This window comes from Cricetulus griseus, chromosome 8 (genome assembly GCF_003668045.3).
Source record: "Cricetulus griseus strain 17A/GY chromosome 8, alternate assembly CriGri-PICRH-1.0, whole genome shotgun sequence".
Taxonomy (NCBI): domain Eukaryota; kingdom Metazoa; phylum Chordata; class Mammalia; order Rodentia; family Cricetidae; genus Cricetulus; species Cricetulus griseus.
Window position 1 is genome coordinate 63,269,540 of NC_048601.1, and position 26,155 is coordinate 63,295,694.

A 26,155-nucleotide genomic window follows, 5' to 3' on the forward strand; every position below is an offset into this window, starting at 1 on the left:
ACAGGGTTTCACAGGGTAGCTCTGGCTATTCTTGAACTCAGCGTGTAGATTAGGCTTGCCTTGAACTCACAGAGATCTGTCTGCCTCTGCCTCCCAAGTGCTGGGATCAGATGCATTCACCACCACTCCCAGCAAAGCCAGCCATTTTCTTCTGGCAGATTTTCCTAAGGAGTCAAATAATATATATTTTTCTTGTGACTTTTCTTTGAGAATCATAAACTTGACATATGTGTCTATGGGTCATGTTATAATAATTTACTTTCATGAGATTGTAACTTCCTTATTTACATTTCTGACTTGGTGCCAAATTTAATCATGGCAGTGTAATGTGAAAAGAGCTAAGTCCAGGCAAGACATGACAGTTCACACCTTTAATCCCTGCACTTCAGAGTCAGAGGCAGGTGGATCTCAGTTGGAAGCCACCTGGTCTATATAGCCAATTCCAGGATAGCCAGCCCTACATGTAAGACCCTATTTCAGAATAATAATTAGAAAAAATTAGAGTCAAATCTGCTGTGTAAATATCCTTGTCAAGTAAGTCCCATTGAATGCAAGAATTTTCAGTAATCTAATTGAGTAAAAGTGTTGTCAGACATTCAATACTTGTACAGACACATGGTTTTCCAACAATAGCATCCACCTGTAAATTAATATTTAAGTGAGGCACCAAATAAAATTTATGTTGTTAATGTGAATTTGTTTGATTTTTGAATTCTTTTGATGTTCATTTGTTTTGCATTTTGTAACTGTACATATTTCTAAACATCAGAAAAATTTATCCAATTAGTAAAATGTAGATAATTAACAGCAACAGTGAAAAGGCATTAGAAATAGGGGACATTTTGTCTTTCTTCAATGAGGGAATTGAGTTGATAAATTATGGCATATTCAAGCTTAATGTAGTTCTCAGCCAACAAGAGGATGCTAAGGATGCCATCATAGGAAAGCAAGGCTGTGGGCAATATGTACAGCATACACCCTGAGGGTAAATGTAGTGTGTTTATGTGAGTGAGTGAGTGTAAGTGGACCAACACAGGAAAGGATGCTCCAAACTGAGGGGCTTCATTAAAGGAAGAAGAGCTTCACTTGTTCTAGTAAGTACTATGTTGAGTCTTTGTGAATTGTTTTCTTTTTTAGTTCTTTATTATGATAGATTTTAAGTCTCTGCAGAGCTAGAGTAAATAGCCTGATAGATTGGTAGATATCTGTCATTCACATTAAAAATACATTTCTTGTCTGGTTTTACTTGGCTTGTGTTCTCACTTAGTTCCTGTATTCTCTCTGGGAATCTAAGATCCTATTGCATCTGTTCTCCCATGGGTTTCTAAAGGGAAGAGTTATACAGCTATTCCTTGGTGCTTATTGCTTTTCCAGGACTTGAACCCTTCAATTCTTGTGTGTTTCCTTTTCACTGTCTTTGCTTATGAAAGCAAGCGATTTTAGTCATTTGTTGGATTTTTCAGACTGATCTTTTAATTTCATTCCTTCCCTTCCCTCTCCTCTCCTTTTCTCTCCCCTCTCCTCCCTCCTCTCCCCTCCTCTTCCCTTCCTCTCTCTTTCCTTTCTTCAAGATAGTGTTTCTCTGTGTAAAAGCCCTGGTTATCCTGGAACTTGCTATGTAGACCAGGCTGGCCTCATTCAGAGCTCTGCTTGCCACCACTGCCCATGTATGTATGTATGTATATATGTATGTATGTATGTATATGTTTTTATTTTGAAGATAATTTTTAAAATATTTATTTGTTTATTATGTATACAGTATTCTGTCTGCATGTATCCCTCCAGGCTAGAAGAGGGAGGGTACCAGATCTCATTTTGGGTGGTTGTGAGCCATCATGTGGGTGCTGGGAATTGAACCCAGGTCCTCTGGAAGAACAGCCAATGCTCTTAACCTCTGAGCCATCTCTCCAGCCCTTGAAAATAATTTTATTCAGATCCTTAGTAGTATACACCTTTAATCTCAGCACTCAGGAGGCAGAGGCAGGAAGATCTCTATGACTTTTAGGTCAGCTTGGTCTCATAGAGTCCTAGGACAGCTAGGACTACATAGAGAGACCCTGTCTTAAGTAAATAAACATAGATAAATAAGAAAGTAATAGGTGAGGAGTGGGAGACAGAGGGGTAAGAGATGTCTTAGGTTGGTTAAGTTAGTTAAGTTAGTCATGAAGGACTGAAAGGCAAAATTCATTCTTCCTATATTCCCTCCTTTTCTTTTCTTTTATGCACGAATGTTTTGCCTGCCGGGATGTATGTGTGTGCACCATGGCATGCCTGATGCTGTGGAGGTCAGAGGAGAGTATCTGATCCCCTAGAACTAGAGTAAACATGAGCTGTCCTGTGGGCGTTGGGAACCAAATCCAGGTCCTCTTCAAGAGAAGCACGTGGTCTTAACTGCTGAACCATCTGTTCAGTCCTCTTCTCCTTAAACAATAGCAAAAAAACAAGAAAGGTATTGTTTGTAATTCTCTTTTTTAAGTTGTTTCTGCCTTTTACGGCACTGCTGTCTGTAGCTGCAACTCCCATGTAAGCAGTGGTTATGCTGCGAGAGCCATAGCCCGAGGATATTCACAGCTATGGAGGGAAGTTATCTAAATCTCTGTCCCAGAGTTGAAGTGGAATTTTGCTCCTCCTCTTGTTCTCTTTACCCTCTCTGTCTGCCATGCCTATCCTTGCTCCTGCCTCACTATTGGCCAATCAGCTCTTTATTAGGACCATCAGGCGTTTTGGACTGGCAAACAATCACAGCTTCAGAGTTAACAAAATGCAGCATAAACAAAAGTCACACACCTTAAAATGGTATTCTACCGCATTTTTATCTAAATAAAAAGAAAGGTTTTAGCTTTTAACATAATAAAACTATATACAGCAAAAACAGTTATCAAGAACTAATTTATAGTATTCTGTCCATTTGTAGTTAGCATATTCAAAGAAAATAATGCATTATCTATCCTGTCTTAGTGAATCCAAAGTTTTATACCTAACTTTTCTATCATATCTAAGGAAAATGCAACCATAACTATCTAGTCTTCAACTCCATCAGAGGCACCAGAAGGATATAATATTTAAGTAAACAAAAAGTACATTGCAAATGACTTCCAAAAACTCTAGAAATGATAGAGACATCTGACTGCCTGGACAATCACCCAAACTTCCTTTGTAATGTTGGGGTACCTGTCTTCAGCAGACTTTTCAATGAAGCAGGAAATCTGAAAGACTGTCCCACCTATATTTGCAGTTTGTCAGCCACTTTCCTCTGTGTCCTGCAGAATGTCTGACAGATTCTTCCTTGAAGCAGGAATTTTGAAGGACTTTGCCTTGTTCAATTGTCTTTTTCTGTGGGTCCTGCATGTTCAGTTTATACAAATACTGTCAAGCAGCAAGGCAAAATCAATTTCTTGCCTAAATGGTTACTTGTCACATTGAAAGCAAATTCCATAAGGAGTTTCTTTGATGCCCATTATCTCTGAAGTAAATTGGTGCTGCCAGGAGCAGATGTGTCTCATTGTCATAAAAAGCCTTAAGTTAACAAAAAGTTTTAATTGCAATATTCTGTATGTTTTTTAAAAGGTTTGAAGATCTTCTATCTATCTAAAATATATCTCTATATGATCTGGAAAACATTCGTAGCATATCTACAATTTTGATTGTTATAAATGACTACTGACCTATGTTTCTTGATTATCTTAAATAGTTTATAATACTAGCTTCCAAAAACTAGAAATTTACCTTACATTTTAAAATCAACTGCCTAGGTTCAATACCTTAAACAAGAGTAGAAACATACATACAGTATGTTGTAACAAAAATAAATTTGTGTCAGTATACAAAAGTCCTTTAAACAAGAGTAAAAACATATACAGTGTAACAAAATTGACTTTGAATTTGTATTGGTATTCCAAAATCCATGCCAGTGCAAAGTATCAGAGATTAAGCCTGGTGGTGGTGATGCACACCCTAATCCCAGCACTAGCGAGGCAGGGACAGGAGGATCTCTGTGATTTTGAGACAAGCCTGGTCCATAAGAGCTAGTTCCAGGACAGGCTCTAAAGCTACAGAGAAACCCTGTCTTGAAAAACAAAACAAAACAAAAATGTGAGATTAATAGTGTTCTTTCTATCCTATATCTATATTCCTATATCCCCTTAAACTAAGGAAACATCCATGACCCACAAAATAACTAAAGACCACCCAAACCCCCTTTTCTTCTGGAATAAGTCCTCTCCATACCACTTCCTGCTGGCTGTGGGTGAAGACATTCCCAAGGGTCTCTGAGAAAAAATTGTGAGAAAATGACCAAATCCTGGGAAGAGCAGTTATAATCTCTGTCAAGTTTCAGGAGGTCTCCCCATCAAACCAGATCCATATCAGCCTGGAATGAACCCATAACCTCTTGTTTCCTGTGCAAACAAAGTGTTTTTGATTTCCATTTGACAAATAAATGTTTTTGACTTTTTTAAAGTTAAAGCATTCTTAAATATCTAGGCTAGTTTATTTCATCAGTTCCTCTTTCAATTCTAGGTCTCTTAGCAGCTATCCTTTGCTTTTCAGCAATCAAAAAATTCTAAACCAACACAATAACATACAGGATCCAGACTCCCTGTGTATTTCCCATCTTATGTAGCTTATTCTTTATTACTTTTACTCTCTTTAAAGACTTCATTTTATTTTAAACCTTCCTTCCTTCCATCCTTCCTTCCTTCCTTTTCTTTCTTTTTCTTTTGTCTTTCTATAACGGCCTGTACCCATTTTCTTTCTTAAACCTATGTGCATTGTAAAACACACTAGAACCCGATTACAGGTTTGTTTGTTTGTTTCCATCTGGACCTCTTTTACTTCGTATCTCTAGTAGTTTTTGGCCAAACAAGCAAACTTTAAACTGCTAAGCTACACCTGGGTCCTCCAGCTCCATTGGCTGGCACCACCAACTTCTACCACAATTATTACATTCACTTTTTCATATATTTATTTACTGTGTATGTGTTGTGGGAACAACACACATATGAAGGTCCGAAAACAACTTTGGGAGTCAATTCTCTCCTGCCATTTGGATCTCAGGGAAAAAAATTCAGGTCATCAGGTTTGTCAGTCGATGCCTTTGCACATGAAGCCATCTTGCTGGCTTTTTCTTTCTTTGTTTTTTGTTTTGTTTTGTTTTGTTTTTGTTCTGTTTTTTGTTTTGGTATTGGGATTAAAATTGTGAATGGCATAAGCACAGTTATTTTAGTAATAGAACAGAAAGCAAATGATTTGAATATTTAATAGGAAAACAATAAGCTTGATCTAATCAATATATATTTATAATTGCAAACTGATGGACATTAGAAGGCTGTAAAGGGGAAGAATCAAGGAGGTGTCTTTTGAATCCTGATGAAGGCTGAGTGCATGTATGTGTGTGGTGGGGGCTTATTCCAAACTGAGAGGACTATGTGTGTAAAGGCCCTGGGGTCAGAAAGAATAGGGTTTGTGTTACTAAAGCAGGATCTGGGAGGTTGGGATAGTGAGCAGGAGGCAGAGGTGTCTGGAAAGAATGGGCAGTGAGGTGCAGAGTATTGTTTTTACAGCTCTTAGGAGATGGGTTTTTAAAGACAAGCTTAAAGTGATGCCTGTCGTAGTGACAGTACAGGGAAAGGGCAGTGGGAGTTGAGAGGCAAGATATTTTGGGGAGATTGAGGGAGTTATTTGAGTGGAAGGATCAAGTGCACAAAGACAGCTGAAATATTTAAGGCTGTGTTCAGGAGACAGTTTGACAGGAGTACACTAAGGAGAAAGTTGGAAAGTGGGCCTGGAAAGAAAGCATGAAATCAGAGTTCTCAGAGTTCGGTTGAGGGATTACGGAGAACTCTATTGTGAGTACATACTACAGGTGCAGGGAAGTCCAAAGCTAAAGATGGGGGTCTTATGGCCTGAGAGGAAATGTAAAGTAATGAGAATCTGAGTCAGTGAATGGAATGGAAGGGTGAATCTGGATACAGAGTGAAAAGGCCTTAGTGAAGATTAAATAAGCTTGAGGGAGGTGGTGTGAGCTTTGGAGCCCGGCAAAACTGCAGAGCCATTAATGAAGGATGCTCAGAACTCAGAAGAACGTGCTTACGACAGGAAGTTTCCACGTGGGACTGACTGGGCTAGCTCCATGACATCAGTGGCTGCGGTGGAGAGTTGTATGTTGGGAGATTTAATACAGCTGAGGGGTAACAGGATGGAACTCAAGAAGGAAGCAAAGGGAAGTCTCTGTTCTAGGAGTAAAAACAGTCTTGGCTCCAGTGTCCTGCATCCAGCCCCAGCCTATGACTGTTCTGAAGTGAGTTTTTTCTTTCCTTAAGATGTTCTCCTATTAAAATGTAGTTGTCCCCCGGTGGGTGATGTTAAACCTTGTCAGCTATTAATATATTGTCGTGCTTAGATACTTGGCAAGCAACAGCTTTCTGACAGCTGCTTGCAGAAAAAGACAGATGATGAGCATGTTTTGATTGGGGGCAAGAATTATGGAAGAGGTTCAGAGGTGGGGCAGGAGCAGAATTACCATAAGATCTGGCAATTCTGCTTCTGGGTGTGTAGCTGAGAATTGGAAGCAGAAGCTCAAACAGATACGTGTATGATCATGTTCCTAGTGATTCATAGTAGCCAAAGGGTGGAAGCAACACAAATGCCCACTGGTCGATGGAGAAGTAAATAAAATGTTTTCTACACATGTTAGAATATTATTCAGCCTTGGGAGATGGCTCAGTGGGTAAAAATGCTTGCTGTGCAAACAAGAGGACATGAATTTGAATTCCCAGAACCTATTAATAACTGAGCATGGCCACTCATGCCTGTAACCTCAGCATGGGGTAGAAGGCATTAAGAGACAGGCAGATCCCAGGAGCTTCCTGGCTGGGCAGGCAGCCTAGCCAAAATAGCAAGCTTTATGTTCAGGGAGAGACCCTGTCTCAAAAATAAAGCGAGTAGCAATAGAAGACAAAACCTGGAGTCTTCTGACTTCCTCTTGTGCAGGTTATGCATATACGTACATACTTGTAGACATACACCATGCACATGCAAAATAATACTCATTCTTAAATGGGAAGAAAACTCTGACATAGGCTTCAGTGGATGGACGCTGTTCTCTAACCCAACAAAGGTTATAGAGAACAGCTGCACATATCCAAGTACCTAGTGTATGGGCTTATTATTTAACAATACAACAGAAATTTATAAAATGATATGTTCATACCTTCTTTGGACATCAGCCCCACTTTCTCTATATACAGAACCGGAAGTTGTTACAGGAGAGGAGTCACTCTGTCCATCTGGGTGACATTGTGGTGCAACATATACATAGTACAGGCTCATGGTGTCCTTGGAACTCACTTTGTAGGCGAGGTTGGCCTCAGGTTCACACATCCTCTGTCCTCTGCTCCCTAGTGCTGGATTTGGAATACTGGTTGTTAGCTACTACGTGGGGTACAGTGTGCTTATCAAGAACAAGCTAGTGAGTCTGCTCTAAATAAAATGAAACTGAGTGTTCTCAGTGGTAACTCCAGCTTCAGGATATCTGATGCCCTCTTCTGGCTTCCTCAAATACCAGATCCCATCTCTCATGCACAGACACACATATAGACATAATTAAAAATGAGTGAAGAAGGCAACTTTTCCAGTCTACTTTGGTTTTTGAAGTTGTCTTTTTATTTCTAAGTTCATCTCTTCTTCCCTCCCTCCTCTAAATCAGCTTTCTCCTTTTTGTTATAATTAATAATAACTTTCTCAAAAGAGTCCTAATCTACTAATTTTAAAAATTGTTATTCTATTAGTTTGTGTCTGTATACATGACTGTGCATGTGTCATTGCACACATGTGGAGGCCCAAGGACAGTTCATGGGAATTTGTGCTTTTCCTGGATCATGTGAGTCTCAGGGATCACACTCAGGCCATCACACTTGGTGGCAAGTGCCTTTACCTGCTGACCCATGTGGCCTCAGATTCTGTGGCCACAATTACACTATTTTTATGTGTCTTAGTCCACTTTCTGTTCTGTAACAAAATCCCTGAGGTTGGTACTTGACAAAGATGATTATGTATTTTTAGCGCCTGTGAAGGCCTGGTTTGATGAGTGGCTTCCTCACAGTGCCATGTATGAGAAAAATCTCCTGGGAAGGCTCAGGAGCCAGTATTGCTCTTTTTAGAGTAACTAACTCTAAGAACTAGCAAACACGCTTTGTGAGACCAGCAAGCTTCCTAGAACATTACCCAGTCCCACCCTCCCCCTTCCCCTGCCCCCATGGTCCACGGGCACTCCTAGAGGTTCTATAAGCATTGCAGCGCTTGGATGGAAATTCTGGCAATGGGGAGCCATGGAATACCACAGGTCTCAGCAAATGTAGCGTCTTAGAGTCCTGCTCCAGGGAAAAGCTTCCCAGGTGTATCAGCCCTGTGAAGTTGTTACAGTTCCGCTTGGCTCCTGTCCCCCAGAGTGTAATGTAACAACTCTGCTAGGGGAAGATTTCCCCTACGAAAATTGTTACAGTTCTGCTCCACTTCTCTCTGTTCTCGCTCCAGGGAAAAGTTGTTACTTCTCTCCTCTGCTCCATTCCGGCTAAGTAAGGTCTCACCCAAACCTCATTCAAGAGATTTATTGGAAGGGAAGAATCCGGGAGAGTGGCTGCCTCTGCCAGGGTGGAAGGAGACAGCCCAACAGCCACAGGCTGAACAGGCGCAGGGTTTATATAGGGCTTCTTAGGGGCAGAGTTTTTCCAGAGAGATTTCCAGGGTAGGGATTGGTCAGATTCAGTCCCTGAGCTCAGATTGGCTAGATCTTGTGCTCAGGGATTGGTTGGTTTTCTGCTCGGGTTTAGGGTCAGATTTGGCTCTGATTTCAGGGCCAAAGTGTGTTTCTTTCACTGGTCCTTTTTTAGCCTCTTGGCTCTAATTTTAGGGCCAGGGTGTATTTCTTTCACTGGCTCTGACAAAGTGTGTATCTTTGGCACTAGTTTCAAGGTCAAGGTGCATTTCTTTGGCTCTGGTTGTAGGGCCAAAGTATTTCTTTGGCTTTGCTCAGGGTGTTTCTTTGGCTCGCCTTTTTTCCCTACAGGTTCTATCACCTCACCAAGCACCATATTGCCTGAACCAGCACATCTGCTAATTTTCAAGTCCATCGATCATTGAGCATAAATACTGTTGTACTCTTATGTTGCAAAAGTAAAACACAGGCCACATAGATAACATATTTTTATAACTCAGAACCACGTGGGATTCACCTTTTATCTTCTTTTCTTTGTGTGCGTTTGACCAGTGATCAAATTTAGCTTTAGCATGTTCTTTGTTTTTGTGTGTTTGGGTATTGTGTGCGTGTATGTACACATGTGCAGGTGCTCACACCTGTGAGTGTGGAGGTCAGAGGTGCATGTTGGGTATCCTGCTCTCTCCCATTTCACCTTTCTAGACAAGATCTCTCTGATCCTGGAGCTAGGCTGGTGGCCAGCAAGCCCCAGGAACCCTCCTGTCTCTATCCCTACAATACTGGAGCTACAGGCATGCCACACTTTTTACATGGGATCTGGGGATTTGAACTCAGATCCTCAGGCTTGTATAGCAAGTGCTCTTAACCTGATGAGCCATATTCCCAGTGACTTTAGCATTTTCTAATACCTGTCTTTTTATATCCATTTAATGGCTAGGTTCTTTATTGCTTGTTTCAGCCGCACAGATTCTTGACCCCTCCTCTAATTTTACTTATCATAAATTAACATTTGACTTTCTTATTCCAGTGGTCAGAGAAATGAAGTACTCTCTGCCACTAGCACTCCTTCTCGCCTAGGAAGATCACACAATGCTCAATGTATGTTAGGCAGTTATTTTCCTGGTTACTCATGTTTTCTGTTAGATGTGAAAGTTTCCTAGGGTCTGGATTCTGCCAAAGTTAAGTTTTCAGAGCCCCCTGCCTTAACCAGGTACTGCAGTACAGGAAAAGTATGTGTAACTTCCAGTGAACAACTTGCTTTATAGTAAGTGAGTAATTCTGGGAACTTTAAATCTCTTGAAATTCTGTAACACATTAGGTGGGTTGCTCACTCTTTACTTCCCATGTTAACGATGAACACAGAGAGGAGAATGGTCGTTTGCTTCCCATGACAGTTTCTTGGAAAAAAAGATGTATACAGTGTGGGACCACAGAAGGCTTTCCCTGGCAAGGAACTGTAGCTGCATGCTGACCCACATAAACTCACTCGGTTTTACCTCTGTCTATCTCACTTTTCTGAGGACCAGCAACAGGCTCTTCACAGAGCAGGCATTGTCCATCATCTAGTGGCTGGGAGAGTCTGCTTGGGTAGCTAGAAGCCTTCTGTTTTCCACTGTGGTCTTAACCTTAGTCTAGAACCCTGCCTCTCACTTATGACTTGTCTCCAGGTGTCATACAAAGTCTCCCTCCCTGATGGTCAGCTGCAGACCTTCAGGCCACTCTCCGCAGTGGCACATTGGTGTGGCTGCTCAGAGAGTTCACACCATAAATACTCTAGTGTCTTAGTTTGGGTTTCTCTTGCTGTGATGAAACACCAAAAAAGCAAGTTGGGAAGGAAAGGGTTTATTTGGCTTACACTTCCAAGACAGGAACTCAAGCACAGCAGGAACATGGAGGCAGGAACTGATGCCGGGGCCATGGAGGGGTTCTGCTTACTGGCTTGCTCATCATGGCTTACTCAGCTTACTTTCTTATAGAACCATGTACCAACAGCTCAGGGATGGCACCAGTGCAATGGGTTAGACCCTCCCCATCAATCACTAATTAAGAAAACTGCCCTACAGGCTTGTGTACAGCCTGAACTTATCGAGGCATTTTCTTAATTGAGGTTCCCTCCCCTCAGATGACTCTAGCTCATGTCAAGATGACATAAAACAGTCCAGCACACCTAGATGGGATTTAGTTTTAAAGCATGACCTCTCAGGCATCTAGCACAGAAATATATCATAAAGGCACAGCAGTAAGTTTGGTAGTCCACCTGCTAGAGCAGCCCTGAGCTGGGCTCTCTCTGTGCACATTGTCTTTTGAACAATCCTGGGTGATGCAGCCTTTCCTTTTCAGCGGTCCTAAGAGTAGCTGGTTCCCTGCAAAAGAGCACAGAAGTGATGAAGGCTATGCAGAGTCTTGTGAAGATCCCAGAAATCCAGGCCACCATGCGGGAGCTGTCCAAAGAGATGATGAAGGTGACTGGGCTAGTTCTGCTTTCTCTCCAAACCACTGAGCGGTCTTCTGAGCTGGGCTGGGGCTGGGGCTGTGTGGGTGTGACTGGAGAGAGTGTGGCTGCTCCACCAGTGTTTTGAAAAGAGGAGCAGATGTTACCTGGTTGAAAGCATTTTTGTGCAAAGCATAGCAGAGGCTGGGTGAGATTGTAAGCACAAGCATACCTATCTCCAGAGGGAAGCGTCCAGTGATGGGGTCTGTGGGCTCCAGCAGGAGGGGAAAGACAAAGAAACACTCATGTCACTGTCTGCCCTGGGGGTGTTAGAGAAGCTGCAAGGGAGGTGATTGCATTCTCTACAATGCTAGATGACAAATACATGCCACACCTTGATGGCCATTCTTGTACCACTCAGCTTTGCCTGTCAGTGTAAAAGCAGCCCTGAATAGCATTTAAATGAAATGACGGTGGCCCAAATCCTTTGTTTAGGAAACCCCAGATCTGCCCTACAGGCTGTAGTTGTTGATGCCTTTTTCACCACAGAAAGGAGAGGCTGAAACCAAATGGAAAGTATATAGATAGTTCCCTGTCACCCCCAGAATAGGGTGTGGCAGGAACTACACTAGTGGTCTGCAGAAAGGGCCAGGCATCAGAGAAGGCCATGGTTACTGAACTACAACTGATAGCATGTGGCATTTTGGCTTGTCTTGTTCTCCAGGTACTCTGTTGGGGTATTTTACACAGGGCATTGAGTCTTGAAGCTGCTAGGCAGCCCAAGGTCTCTTGGGTTTAAGTAAGGCTTGAGCTGAACCACAGATGTGTCTGCCTTCATCATCTGAGCTGACATCTTGCATGAGTGTTGTTTCTTAGACCTATGATCTGACAACCAAGAGTATACAACTCAAATTCCTGTGTGTGGCTCTCTTACCTCCCAGAGTGTTATCTGTGAATGTAACCATACAATGGGCAGGCAAAGTGGGTGTGCAGGGTCTGAGAAGAACAGATAGGAAAATATCATAAAAGCCCAGGGGGCAGCTCTTTAGAAGAAAATGCTTGGGCAATATCAACAGGAAATGGATCAGGAGGGTGTGTTTTTTATATCTGGTATTCACTCAGGCTGGATATCACTATGCATTAATTCCTGGAGTGACTCCAAGCCTGCACGTTTTAACTTAGGTAGCCACCAAAGTATGAATGAATGAGTCACTAAGACAAAAACAAACCTCTAATCTCTTTTTCATAGTGGTTTATGAACACTAAAAGTATGATTTGAAGGAAGCTTTTGTATTGTAGTTCTAAGGACTGAGTGCTAATAGTGACACACGATCAGGTGTGCATTAAGGCTGTCCATGGTGACTCAGGTCTGAAAGAGTGGGGACGTATTCTTAGACTTCGAATTTTCTCCCAGTGCCTGGCTCTGTTGCACAGGCCAGGAATTTAATGAATGACTGCTGATTAAATGAACAAATTGATAAATGGAAGCGTCTGTCTCCAGAATGACGAGGGCAGTTACAGTTTGGATTCTGCTAAGTTCTTTTAACCAATCAATAATTATTTATTGATATTCTTTTTTTGTTTGTTTGAGTTTTTGCTTTTACTTAGTCTGTGGGGTTTTGTTTTGTTTTGCTTGAAACAGGTACAAACAATCCTCATGCTACAGCCTCCCAAGTGTTGTTTATTGGCCGGTAGACTCCAGCATCAAAATAATTTCCAATTAGCAAGGCTGTAGGGCTCCACCTTGGTGACCATGACATGAGATTGTTCATTTGGGTAGGGAAAGGGGCTAAAATTGGGCTAAGCACTAGCTAGATCCATGTCATGGAGAGCTACCTCGAGTCAGGAAGCATGAAGACTAGAAGATAAGTGGGTTACTGGGACAGGAGCGAGGCCAGAGCTGCCACTCCCCTCCCCCATCCCCCGCTGTGCAAAGAAGCCATGCCTCTTGGTTTGCAAGGGTTCTAGGGTTCCTTCCTGGCTGCTTGTCTGGGACTACTTTCTGACATGGGAGGGTGCGTTTTGACCCTTTGCTCTGCTAACAGACACAGAGTGGCCCCATCTGGAGCTGGGAACACTTTTTTTGTTTTGTTTTTCAAGACAGGGTTTCTCTGTGTAGCTTTGGAGCCTATCCTGGCACTCGTTCTGGAGACCAGGCTGGTCTCAAACTCTCAGAGATCCGCCTGCCTCTGCCTCCCGAGTGCTGGGATTAAAGGCGTGCGCCATCAACGCCTGGCTAGCTGGGGACACTGTTAAGGATAATTGCAGAGCTTTGGAGAGATTTTTGTTTGTGCCTCACAATGGTCCCTTGCTATTTTCTTTTAAAAAGTGTGTGTGTGTGTGTGTGTGTGTGTGTGTGTGTGTGTGAGAGAGAGAGAGAGAGAGAGAGAGAGAGAGAGAGAGAGAGAGAGAAAGACAGAGACAGAGACAGAGAGACAGAGAGTGTACATGCACGCATGCACATGTGTGTGTGAGAACTGTTGCATGCTGATGTACACACACTTGTGTGGATGGACGCATGTGGAAGCAGAGGTTGGCACTAGGTACCTTCCTCTATTATCTCCCACTTCTTTCTTTTCTTTTTTTTTCTTTTTCTTTTTTTTTTTTTTTTGAGACATACTCTCATTGAACTTAAAGCTTGTCAGGGATGCCAGAGTTAGCTTCAGAGACCACCCTGCCTCTGCTAAAACACCCTCCCTTCCCTGAAGCACTGGGTACAGATGTGGGCTGTCAGTGCCTAGCTCCTAAAGTGGGTTCTGGGGATTTGAAAAGGTCCCCAACTTTTTGTGCACATTACCAACTGAGCCATCTCTCCACCCCTTGCTACTTTGTGAAAAAGGAGGCTGACTACCAGGCTGCCACGCACAGGCTTCCAGTAAAGTGACTGGCCTTGCTTTGTAGTACAGGAGCACTTGACTTCTTTTAAGAGGTGATCATGGTTTGGTGATGGATTGATACTCCGCACAGCCATCCACCACATTAACCGTATTCCAGCAGCTGTGACCTGCCATGCTGGAAGGTTTTTTGATCATTTTCTAGAGGCCGTCCCTGCTCATGCCTTTGTCAGCCTGTTGTCTCCTGTGTGTCCAACCAGTTTTCATCCTGTGTTCCAACCCTTGCCCTCTCAGGTCATGTCTGCAGGGTTAAGGCAGTTACTTTCCAGGCAGCTCAAGGGTGTGCGCCCGAGGACTGCTGCCATATCAGGGTTCTGCAGGGACTGCTACCAGTAGCTGCAGACTCCAAGCCTCTGAATTTAGAGCACGCTTTCCCTTTGGGTCTTCGTGTGCAGAGAGGCCATCCTCCTCCAGTGTTCCTTTCCCCCTGTGTCACTTGTCACCTGGGAAAGGTGCACCAGTCTCAGAACTAGAACTCCCTCTGGGTGCTGTCTAGGGGTGTTGGGACAGATGTAACATTGAGGAAGGTGACATTTTGTTCTCTGTTCAGGCTGGAATCATAGAGGAGATGTTAGAGGACACATTTGAGAGCATGGATGATCAGGAAGAAATGGAAGAAGCAGCAGAAATGGAGATCGACAGAATCCTCTTTGAAATCACAGCAGGTACGGCCAGTAGAGCCCCCAACCCCTTCTGGCCCACCCTTCTCATTCTGTCAACACGGGCTACATCTGCATTTTCCTGTGTTGCAATATGCAAGGTATTTCTTGAGGAATGTACAGTAAAGCAGTATCCAGTTTTAAGAAACAAAGGATTTTTAGTTTCTAATTTTCATATTAGCTGAAAACAGCTGTTTAGGAATTTGAGTTAGTATAGACCTAACTTTAGTATAAAGCATGTCTGCGTTAAACATAGGAATAAACAAAAATAGTTATTTCTGGGAGGTTATAAACCTTTATTTTTAATTCTGGGTTTTCTAAATTTTATGCTTAATCAAATGGTGGGATTTCATTTTTGTTTTACATTGTTGGAAGAAGGTATTTTGAGAAAATATTTTGTGAAAATTTGGAATAATTTAGATTTTTCTGTTTATTTATTGAATTTGTTTTGGTGTTTGAAGTATCTCGCTTTATAGTCCACTGTGGCCTCAAACACTCTTCTTGCATCACCTAGAATACTGGATCACAGGTGTGCACCCCACACCTGGTTAGTACTAGATCACAGGCAGGCACCCCACACCTGGTTAGTACTGGATCACAGGCGTGCACCCCACACCTGGTTAGTACTGGATCACAGGCGTGCACCCCACACCTGGTTAGTACTGGATCACAGGCGTGCACCCCACACCTGGTTAGTACTGAATCACAGGCGTGCACCCCACACCTGGTTAGTACTGAATCACAGGTGTGCACCCCATACCTGATTAGTACTGGATCACAGGTGTGCACCCCATACCTGGTTAGTACTGGATCACAGGCATACATCCCACACCTGGTTAACACTGGATCATAGGTGTGCACTCCACACCTGGTTAGTACTGGATCACAGGTATACACCCAACACCTGGCTAGCAATGTGGTTGTTTGGCTTTGTTTCCTGAGGTACTGGAGATAGTCTGGGGCTTCACATACATGAAACAAGGACTCTACTGCTAAGATGTATTCCCAGCCTTTATTTTGAGATAGGGGCTCATTAAGGTGCTGGCCTTGAACTCACTCTGTAGTCTAAGTAAACCTTTTCTTTCCTGTCTCAGCTTTCTAGTGAGCTGAGATTAGAAGTCTGTGCCACTGAAGGCTGGCTTCAACAATTAAACTTTAATTCAGAGAAATTAAAATTTAGATTTTTCAGTAGTATTTAGGAATTTAAAGTAGGAGCTTCAGAATTACAACTTTTTAAATTTTATTTGAGATAAGGTCCCACTATTTTGCCCAAGATAGCCCCAAAATCCTGAGCTTCTGTTCCCAAGTATGTGGACTCAACTATATGCTACCATGCCCAATATTCTAGAAATTAAAATTCTTAGGAATTTGGGTGGATGTGGTATTACTATTGTAGTAGTAGCTACTTGGGAGACAGAGGCCAGATCTCTCAAAGGCAACATAACTAGTCCGTCTGTCCACCACAGCAAGTCCGTCTGTCCACCCACATCATTCTCTTTCTCTCAACTGAGATGTGCACTGTCAAGACAAGCAAATTCCCACTCTGACAGTAGCTCCACTGCCCCCGTCCTGAGAGGAGGCTGGGAAGACTTGTTCCTTATGCAGGGTGCATTAAGCTGCTCACTTTCTCTTCAGGAGCCTTGGGCAAAGCGCCCAGCAAAGTAACCGACGCCCTTCCTGAGCCTGAACCTTCAGGAGCGATGGCTGCTTCAGAAGAGGGAGAGGATGAGGAGGATGAAGAGGACCTAGAGGCCATGCAGTCCCGACTGGCCACACTCCGAAGCTAGGGCCACCCAGTTGGGGCCTCATCTCTGGTGCCCTCCTCTAGGTGTGGGCACGGCCTCTGAGGAGTCACCATTTTCCTGTATCTCTTGCACTACACCTCTGTTGTGAAGCATTGCATTTTGGAGAGGGTTCTATGCTAGTGTATCTTCACTGTCTGCAGAGGTTTTAAGGATTGTTTTATGAAGGTGGTACAATCAAATGCATTCTTTTCAAGACCATAAATAGAAGCATCTTTCTTGGGGGAGGGGAAGAATCCCGTTTTCTCATGAAGCAGTTCTGAGAAGAGTCAGTTGAATGTTGATGACTCTCTACTGGTGTGTATGTGTAAAATGCCGCTTAAGTGGATATCAATAAACTTCTACTGTAGCTCTTGGTCTCATTGTAAATGTCACATGCAGTGGACTCAAGGTGTTGATCTCCCAGATGTCTCAGTGTTGGCCTTGGAAAGAGGAAGTGCCATCGCCAGGCAGCAGAACATGGGAGCTCAGCAGAAGTGCCTTCTGCTCAGGAGCTGCTGGTCCTGATCACTACAGACAGGTTTTGGGGGCCACTCTGATGCAGTTGTCATCTGTTTAACCAATGGATGTTGGTAATACATTGTGTTGGCCGGATGACTTACCCATTCTTGCTTGGAGCCAAGTGTCTTGCATACAGGGACATGTCTAACCATGAACAGCAAGAGCTAACCAGCAAGCAGCTTTGCTTATGCATTAAAACACACACACCAGACCATGCTTGAGATGCACTGAGAAATAACCTGGCAGTTGCACTTTTTGACAGTTTGAAAAGCTCTTTGGCATGCATGGTCTCATGCAGTCTTCACAAATAAGATAGCAGTTTGCTGAAGTCACAAACACAATGGCCTGTGTCTACCATTATTGTGGTACAGAATGGCTTTGCTACCCCCAAACAACCCTATGTGCTGTGTTCATCCCCTCTCTGATCCCATGGCATCCATTGATCCATTTATTGTCTCCATGGGTTTTCCTTTTCCAGCCTTTCAGACTCTTCCCTCATGTGATAATAGGCATTTAAGTTTCCTCTGTGTGGGTTCATGACTTAATTGTTTAGCTCTCCTCACTGAGCAGCAGTCTATTTTCTGGATATACCACAACTTGTCCTGAAGGGCATGTGGACTAAGCCTGAAGCAATGTCTACAGCAGTTTTTTCCTGTGTGTGTGTTTCTATTTCCTATGGATACCAGGGAGCTCAACCATGGGATCGTGTGGTCAGCACAAACTTGGTGCTGTAAGAGGCTACACCAGCCTTGCATAGCACACACTGTCCACCTCCTAGGAGGAAGAGCTCTGCCACTCTGCATCCTTGGAAGCATTTGTCATGAGCAATTTCTGTTGGGTTGGTATCTTGTCAATCTGTAATATCTGATGAAGTACTCTGGGCACCTGTTTTCGTACTTGCCTTCTCTGTATTTTGTTTGAAAATGATGATATAGTGGCCTTGAACTCATGACCTCTCTGCTCTACCACCATGCCCAGCTTGCCACCTGTATTTCTTTACCGTTGGTGTTTGTTCATTTTATAAACTGGATTGTTTTCTGATTATTCAATTTTAAGGTCCTCTTACATATTTTGGACCGATTGTCTATCAGATTTTATCCTATTCTCCTGTCTGTTCTCTCATTGTTGACAGTTGCTCAAAGCTGAAATTTTTTACTTTTAATAAAACCCTGCTTCTTGATTATTTTGTATATCATGCCTTTGGTGTTTAAAAAAAATAGTACTATAGGGGATGTAGCTCAGTGGTAGAGAGTACTGGCCTGGCATGTACAAGGTCCTGGGTTCAATCCTCAAGTACCAACACACACACACACACACACACACACACACACACACACACACACACATTTAAGATTTGTGACCTAGTAGTTTGTCTTTAGTTATGTGTTTATTGTGCTGGGATGTGTGTGAGCCCCAGTGTACATTTGGAGGTCAGAATACAATTTGTAGGAGTTGTTGATTCTCTTTCTACAATGTGGGCTGCTTCAAGGATCAGACTCGGGTGGTCAGGCTTGGAGCGAAGCATGTTTCTTCACTGGGCCAGCTTACTGGCCCTTGTGTCGTGTTTTATATCAAGGTCTGTAATCCAGTTCCAGTTCATTTTTATGAAGGACGTTAAAGTCAGTGTGTAGCTTTGTTTTGTTTTTGCATGTGGATATGCAGTTGTTCAGGATCATTCATTGAAAAGGCTTTATGCCAGTCTAATTATATAGATTATATTAGTACATATAATCTATGTTAACATACATTAATATATAATTAAGTATATGATCGTTAGTTTATCTACTTGGATTGAGACAGACCACTGTGCATTTTCAGAGAGAAGTACCAAAGGGAAAAACCTACCTCTCATAGCTGGTGGCACATGAAAGGGAAAGAGAAGACCCACTAGCCCTGTACTGCCTCTTGCCAAGCATGACCTGAAGGAATAGCCTAAACAATGGACCATGGCCCTTAACAACCTGACACTCTTGCTTGCTTGCCCACCCCACCTTGTGGTTTTAGAGTGTAAACTACAAATTCCAACTGGATGCAGCTCTGAGGCCTTTCAGGGGCTATCCTGACATCGGCTCACTCACTGGTGACGTCCCATTGACTGGTGATGTCTCATTTGTTCAAGAAAGATTACCACAACAGCATGCTAAACGCTTAACCTCTAAGGGACTCTGACCACAGTAGAGGCCACAGAAGAAAAGAATCTCTAAAACTAACAAAGAGTAGGTAAAGGGATCTTCAGTAAGACTTACACGTATTTTCTGATCACAGACCACTGTGGTGGCAAGAAGACAGTAGGATACCATTTTTAGAATGTTAAAAAAAAAAAAAAGAATCTATCCAGCAAAATGATCCCTTCAGAATAAAGGAAAAGGAAAACAAAAGCTAAAGGCACTTGTGCTTCTGCATCTCCCCTGAAAGAAATGTACAGTCCTCAAGGCTAAAATGACACTAGATAGTAACTTAAAGCTATACCAGTTAAGAGAAAAGGTGGGGGAGGGGAAAAGATGGGGGGGAGGGGATGTACAAGAGCTTGTAAGTGGCTGAGGTGAAAATGGAATAGGCCAGGCCAGTGGCACACACCCCAGAGGCAGGTGGCTATGAGTTCAAGGCCACTATGGTCTACTTAGAAGTTCCATGTCCACTGGAGCTACAGAGGACACATCTCAAAAGAGGGGTGGGGTATTGCTGGGCTGTATGGAGTGACAAAAAAAGCAGTATTAGTATTAACTACACAAAATGGTACATTGTCACTTGTATACTTTAGTTCAAAGCAACACATTTTTAACATGTATTTTTAACGTGTATGTGTGTGAGCAAGTGTGATCAAAGGACAACTTGCAGGACTTGGTTCTCTCCACTCATGAAATGGGTTCCAGGAATTGAATTCAGGTTGTCAGGTTTGGTGACATTACCCATTGAGCTATCTCACCGGCTCCTGCAGTGTATACTTTTTGACAAAAGTCTATGTTCAGCCCAAACTGTTTGGTAATGTCTCAAACAGGATGTGCGAAGGTGGGTGGTGATGGTACATGCTTTTAGTCCCAAGACTTTGGAGGAGACTGACGGATCTGAGTTTGAGGCCAACATGAACAAGTTGCAGGATGGCCAGAGTCACACAGAGAAACGCTGTCTTTAAAATTACCAGTGTTAACTTTCACTACTTTATCTGGATATTCTAGTATCAAGCTGGTCTTGCATATCTATTTTTCTGTCATCCTATCTTTAACATCTTGTTGCATTTGAACTTACCAATTATTTCTCACCTGGATTTTTTTGTTTTCTTTAGAGTAATGTTGACTTGTAATTTTCTTTTTATACTTTGTGTATGAGAGTGACATCAAATCCACATAGCTTTTGAGAAGTTTGTCTGCTTTGTTAATGTCTTTTTCCATGGCATTGGCTCTCACATTCTCTCCCTCTTCTGTGCAATGTACTGTTACGGCTGCCACCTCACATGAAACCTTTGCCACTTCCCATGAAACCTTTACCAGAAGCCATGGCTTCAGCCTCCAAAACTGAGCTAAATAACCCGTTTTTTTAAAACACCCAGCTGAAGACTACAGTATTAGCCAACAGAGGATAAGTGAATGTGATGGCTCACATTTAATTCCAGCACTTGGTAGGCAGAAGTGGGTGGATTTGAGTTAGAGGCCAGTCAAGGTCATCTTTGAGAAGTAGAGGACACATTTGAGTCATTGCTGTTTTGGCAATTTTTCTCCGATCACTTTGTTTTTCTGGGTTATTTCTTTAAATATTTCCTGTCTCTTTACAAAAATAAGTAAATGGGTTTAGGCCTGTATGTATTCTAATTCTTAGCTGTATTTTACAAGCATTTTCCCTCAGATCAGAGCATCAACTTAACCTGCCACGTTCTTGTGGCTTCTGAGTCTTGAGAGGCCTGGGTCAGTAGCTCTGCCTTCATCCCCACCAGCTCCAGCAAGTCCCTGTTCTACTGGGCAATGAGACCTCCAGACAGCAGTTGTGCTGCTGGGTCTTGTACACCCACAAGGCTATCTCCAACATCTCTTAACTTTTGTCCCTAGAAGCAGAAGGTTGTCACTTTTTTAAAAACCAGTCTTCTTACTTTTAAATATCCACTATTGTATCGCTGATAATTTGCCAAGTTTGGAGAAGTCTTCTCGTATGTATGTGATGGCAAATCTTGGGTGTCAGTTTGACTTCAGCTGAAGTCAACTAAAACCCAAGTTGCTGGGCTGGCCTGTGAGGGATTTCCTTAATTAGATTGTTTGAAGCAGGAAGGCCTACCCTAAATCTGGGTCACACCTGCACTCCAGGCCTTGTCTACTTACCACTGGTGAACAAATTCCTTCCCAGTTACAGCAGCCCAAGAGAGGGACCACATCTTCTTTACCATTGTTGCCCTTTCATAGAGATGGGGACTTTAAGTGTAACTGTCCTAACCCATCCAACATTGCCTCTCCTCCTTTGTACACACAGAACAGACAACCTGTTTTTCAGTTAGCAGTTACTATTTGGGTTGGGGTTCACAAAAGTGGGACGATCAGTGCTGCTGTATTAGTCACTAAGAAATCATCAACACCTAATTTCTTTGCTTTTAGGAAAGGCTCCTGCACCAAGAATTTAAGCTTACATTTTCTAGAAGGTGTGTAAACACAGAAAAATGCACGTGAACCAAACCAAAGTATTATATGAATATTTTAATGCAAAATGCTTATACCACTTAAAATTAGCAAAGCTTCATTTAAATTAAAATTCCATTAACTAAAGATGGTTAACCCCAAGAATTATACAGTAGTTATTTCTGCTATATAATGCCAGTCCTATGCAATACATTTAGAACTGCACCATTGGCTGTCATTTCCTCCACTGCTCTTCTGGACGCTTGTGGGTGGGGGAGGGTGCTCTGACCGGCATAAAATAAAATCCCATTAAATTTAGCAGTGATCCCTAATAGTTAAAAAATCCATTTGAATGAGCTGTCCAAATAAACAGCTGGGGAATAACTGCAAGTATTGTTTCAGAGCCAACAGGTCTTCAGCTAGGTAGAAGAGCTGCACTAGGTGAAGTCACAGTATAAGGATGCGTGGTCTGTAAATAGTTACTCCATATACACACTTAGTGTCTGTAAACACTAGAAATATACATTAGAGACAGTACCCTTGCAAGTTGGGTGTACTTTAAAAAAGAAGATGAGGTAACATGAAATCTCAAAGTCCACAGGAAGCCTGCCTGAAGAGTTTGATCAGCTGCCAATAATTCATCTCCAATGTCAGAGAGGAGTTAAGGTTTGCCCAAACTGGCTTCACTGGCTTTCAGCATAGCAACTGCATCTTTCACTGCGTGGTAGATAACATTCTTCACCTGAAGAGAAAGAAGGGGGAAAAAAAAAAAGACTACTTCATTAAACCTAAAATCCCGCAGTAAAATTTTCTTTTCTCAGAATACTCAACATGTAATGCCAAGGGTCCTGGCTTAGAGACCAGTATGTCAGACAGACACAGACACACACAATCTATGCCTTCTCTGGAGAACTCACAAAGCCTTTTTGTCCCTTAACCGGGTTTAGCCATTCAGACTTTAACAATTACTGTAGTTTTCAAATATGAGGCAAGTGCATTAATTAACTGCTAATTTTGTTTGAATTGTGATCTTGCTCAGCCTCTGGATTAGAGTAGCTGTGAATGCAGGTGTGAGTTACACACACAGTACGTGTAAGTCACTACTCAAACCAAGTCTCTGAAAACCCCCGCTTCTGATCTGAGTGTTCATTCAGTCCTGCTCAGTCACATGTGACAAAAACGCCACAGCACTAATGCCAGACATTGTGTTCCAGACCCCTGGCTGATGGCTAAGCCAGGGATCAAAAGTCTATCTGATTACTAAAGACTTTCAGTGCCTAAGTAATAACAAGGGTGAGGCTTCCTCGGGGCTTGTAGCTTTGTCACTCAACTAGACAGAAAGCCAGTTCACTATTCTAACTGACTCTTGTCACTTCTGGGTCATGAAGCCTCAGGCAGCAAATGACAGGAATTGGTGCTATTTTTTTTACCTGCAATTTATCTTCATGGTTGGTATGAGTCTGTGACAAATAACGGAATTCCTGAGTAAGCCAGAAGCAGTGTTTAACATGCTCCGGGGACACAAAATCTTCAGCCACTTTGATGCAGCTGTATAAGTTATGAACCTGAAAAACACCAAGCCACAACTGTAACACACCCACCCACAAGTTCACCGGAGAGAGGCAGTAACTAGGAATTCATAACTGGTTCTCACCTGATGTGGAGCTCCAGCCGGGATAAATACCACATCCCCAAGAAATTGTACAATAGCCCAGCCTTGAACTCCATACTCTTGATAAAGGCGCTTTCTTAGTGATCGGTCTAAATACCAGCTCTGATCATGAATGGGATCGTGGTCTGCAGGGTTTTCTTGTCCCTGCTCTTCTGATACCTACAATACATTAAAAACAGCATGTGACTTAGCAAATGCCAAGAACCAAAGAGGGTGTTTTCCCTTCCCAAAATACAAGCCGTCAATAAGCGTCAGGCTGCCATCAAGTCATGTGTTCCCACTAGTAGAAACAGCACTCAAAGGCATGAACGGCATGGATCACAAAGGAAACCTGGACTGCCTGCTATTGTTTCCTATAGTCTGAATATGCTCTTGGACAATATTGTAGGTCCAATTTTAAATGTAAATAGATTCCTATGAACCAACTTATCTTGCACTTAACAGTCTGAGTTATGAAACAGCCTCAAAGATACAGACTGAATTTCTTTATTCCACATTCAGTGTCTGGAAAGGCATACTCAAGTAACATTACCAAGGGAATATGGTGACCAGCAGGTCAAAGAGTCACTCTTTAACAGAAACACTCTATTTCTAGCAACTGGCTATTAAAGGACCTACTTGGTGTCAGGACTACAAATGGGCTACAAATGTTCCTGTGACTCAGTTGTGACTAGAGACTATTAGTCAAATAAATATCCCTGGTTGGCAACTATCAGCCTCGGCACTGGATGAGCTTAAGAGAGAAAGCTCTATCTTTCCAGTGCTGGGAACTTGCATATAACACCCTGCAACTATAGTGACACTGAGTCCTCCCAAGCCCTGCTGCCCTCTACAGTTTAGAACAAAACCAATAGACTTTAGTGACTTAGTGAGAATATGAGTGCTTGGGGTCCAGGACTGACACATGAACTAATGAAATACCCATATTTTGAAGACAGCATGAAGAAAAAACAAAAAAAACAAAACAAAACAAAACAAAAAAAAAAAAACAAAGATGCAAGGTGATGATCAAACGAACAAAAATCTCCAAGTGTATCATAATAGAAAACAAATACAGAAGACAAGGCCTCCTCCCTTTTTTAGAATCCTGGTTTCTTAGCAACCACTGACAGCCCATCCAACTGACATGGATTTGCATCTTGTGGTAATTTATAGTATTTCTATTCTTATGCTCTCCTCACATGGCACAGGGTAAAAAGAAGCATACCTTTTTAAGGAATTCTCTTATCTTCTCCGTGTCCTTAGCAGCATATATGTGCCAGAGGGCTCCTGGCTTCTCTTTTCCTTCAATAAATCGCTTGATTGTGAGTTCATCAGAATCTCCATCTTGGATGGTTCTAAGGACTTCTAGAACAAGAGAAAGCAAGTATGAGCCACAGGTCCTAGCTCAGAGAGTGAAACAGTAGGCCCAGGTTTCATGTTTCAGACCTTACCTTCTTCCTGCTCACACTGTCCTTTAGGAATTCCCACATAAACCATAACATTAGCTGCATCAGATACATCTAAGTGAAGATTTGTGGTCCCATATTTCCGATCTTCTGGAGTGATCAATCCTGTAAAAATAAAATGCCCAAGTGTAGCAGGGTACTTGGAAGCAAGAACACACTTGAGCGAGGAGTCAGAGTGGGAGTGACCTCCTGTAGGTACCATTTGCTCAAAGGACGCTTGCAGAAGCAACTATGGTAAAGCTTTGGCTTCATAACCAATGAAAATTTAAAGACAAATACATCAGCTAAGCTCACTCAAGGAGTCCATGGGAGTTGCTTCCACACACACTGCAACCTCAGGCAGTTCCACTCAGTAGGAGGGAACACTGTGCAGTATACCAAGTTTCCTCCATCCAGTGTTCACAAGAGCCACCAGGCACTTGTGACACCAGGTCTCTCCCTCTAAGCATAGCAGGTACGGGCCTGGCAGCCTCAGAAAGGCTTCATTTCTGGTCTGGTTTGTTGGTGTATGCCATCTGAGGGAAGCTACAACTGAGGGATGGTGGTTTACCCGCCAACCTGGAACCTAGAACCAGCCAGCCACACTTTGCTGAAATGTCAGCCCTAGGAATAATAGAGCCTTGGACATTTGATTCAAATCATGGAATTTGAAAGGTGCATTAAAATGATAAAGAAAGACCCAATGAAACAATCATAATAAACAGCTGACAGTGGTTTACACTGGATGATGAATGAGCATGTGCGCCCTAGCACAAGACACTGACCTTTTCAATGAGTTTAAAGACATTTCTATTGTAAATAGTACAAAACATAGGTTACAAAAGCAATTAACATGCCCGAAATGAGATGAAACAGTTACATATTCCACTTGGAACTTTTTAAAGTCAGATTCTACTTAACATAAGCTCAAAAGCAGGCTCTAAATAGTACTATGCTAAAAAAAATAATTCACCATCTTTAAAACACTTTTATATGTATATGGGCTTATGCTGAGTGTATATCATGTGTGCATGTTCCCACAGAGGTCGGAGGTCATGAGATCCTCTGGAAGTGAAGTTATTGGCAGTGTAGGCTTCTGACAAGGGAGCTGGAAACTGTCCCAGGTTCTCTGGTAGAACAGCAAGCACTCCTAACCACTGAGCCATCTCTCTAGTCCCAGAAAAATACTTGATAGAATTATAGACAGGAGAGAGTGATGAACACAGACCTCAAAGACAGTGACTAAGGACAAGAGAGGTTGCACCTGGAGGAAGAGTCCAAAGAGAATGGTAGGTGGGGACTGCAGGCTATTTGGCCAGTACTACACTGGGGAAAAATAAGGGCTGTGACAAAATAAAGATTAATGGATTCCTATTCACCTACCCTTTTCAGTCATGGGTTACTACACCAAAACAACCAGACAGCCGCAACTCAGATGGAACCAGGGTTACACAACAT

General features: G+C 42.6%; 2 protein-coding genes across 4 annotated transcripts in view; one reads left to right on the plus strand and one right to left on the minus strand.

The window, feature by feature from the left end:
• Positions 1 to 18,183, plus strand: part of LOC100770826 (charged multivesicular body protein 3) — a 43,333-nt gene extending 25,150 nt beyond the window's left edge. Inside the window, exons 4-6 of one of the 2 annotated variants that reach the window (XM_027429530.2) lie at positions 11,054 to 11,175; positions 14,589 to 14,703; positions 16,333 to 18,183. In XM_027429530.2, the coding sequence (XP_027285331.1) occupies positions 11,054 to 11,175; positions 14,589 to 14,703; positions 16,333 to 16,484 (389 nt within the window). In that variant the 3' untranslated portion in view covers positions 16,485 to 18,183. The remainder of the gene's footprint in view (positions 1 to 11,053; positions 11,176 to 14,588; positions 14,704 to 16,332) is intronic. The other variant, XM_035448789.1, reaches the window with a different exon arrangement.
• A 3,478-nt stretch (positions 18,184 to 21,661) lies between these two features.
• The window catches only part of Kdm3a (lysine demethylase 3A), a 41,265-nt gene continuing 36,771 nt past the window's right edge, over positions 21,662 to 26,155 (minus strand). For both annotated transcript variants that reach the window (XM_027429526.2, XM_027429527.2), the window contains 5 exons: positions 24,704 to 24,823; positions 24,478 to 24,617; positions 23,253 to 23,429; positions 23,029 to 23,163; positions 21,662 to 22,340 (listed from right to left, as the gene is read on the minus strand). In XM_027429526.2, coding sequence (XP_027285327.1) covers positions 22,260 to 22,340; positions 23,029 to 23,163; positions 23,253 to 23,429; positions 24,478 to 24,617; positions 24,704 to 24,823 — 653 coding nt within the window. In that variant the 3' untranslated portion in view covers positions 21,662 to 22,259. The remainder of the gene's footprint in view (positions 22,341 to 23,028; positions 23,164 to 23,252; positions 23,430 to 24,477; positions 24,618 to 24,703; positions 24,824 to 26,155) is intronic.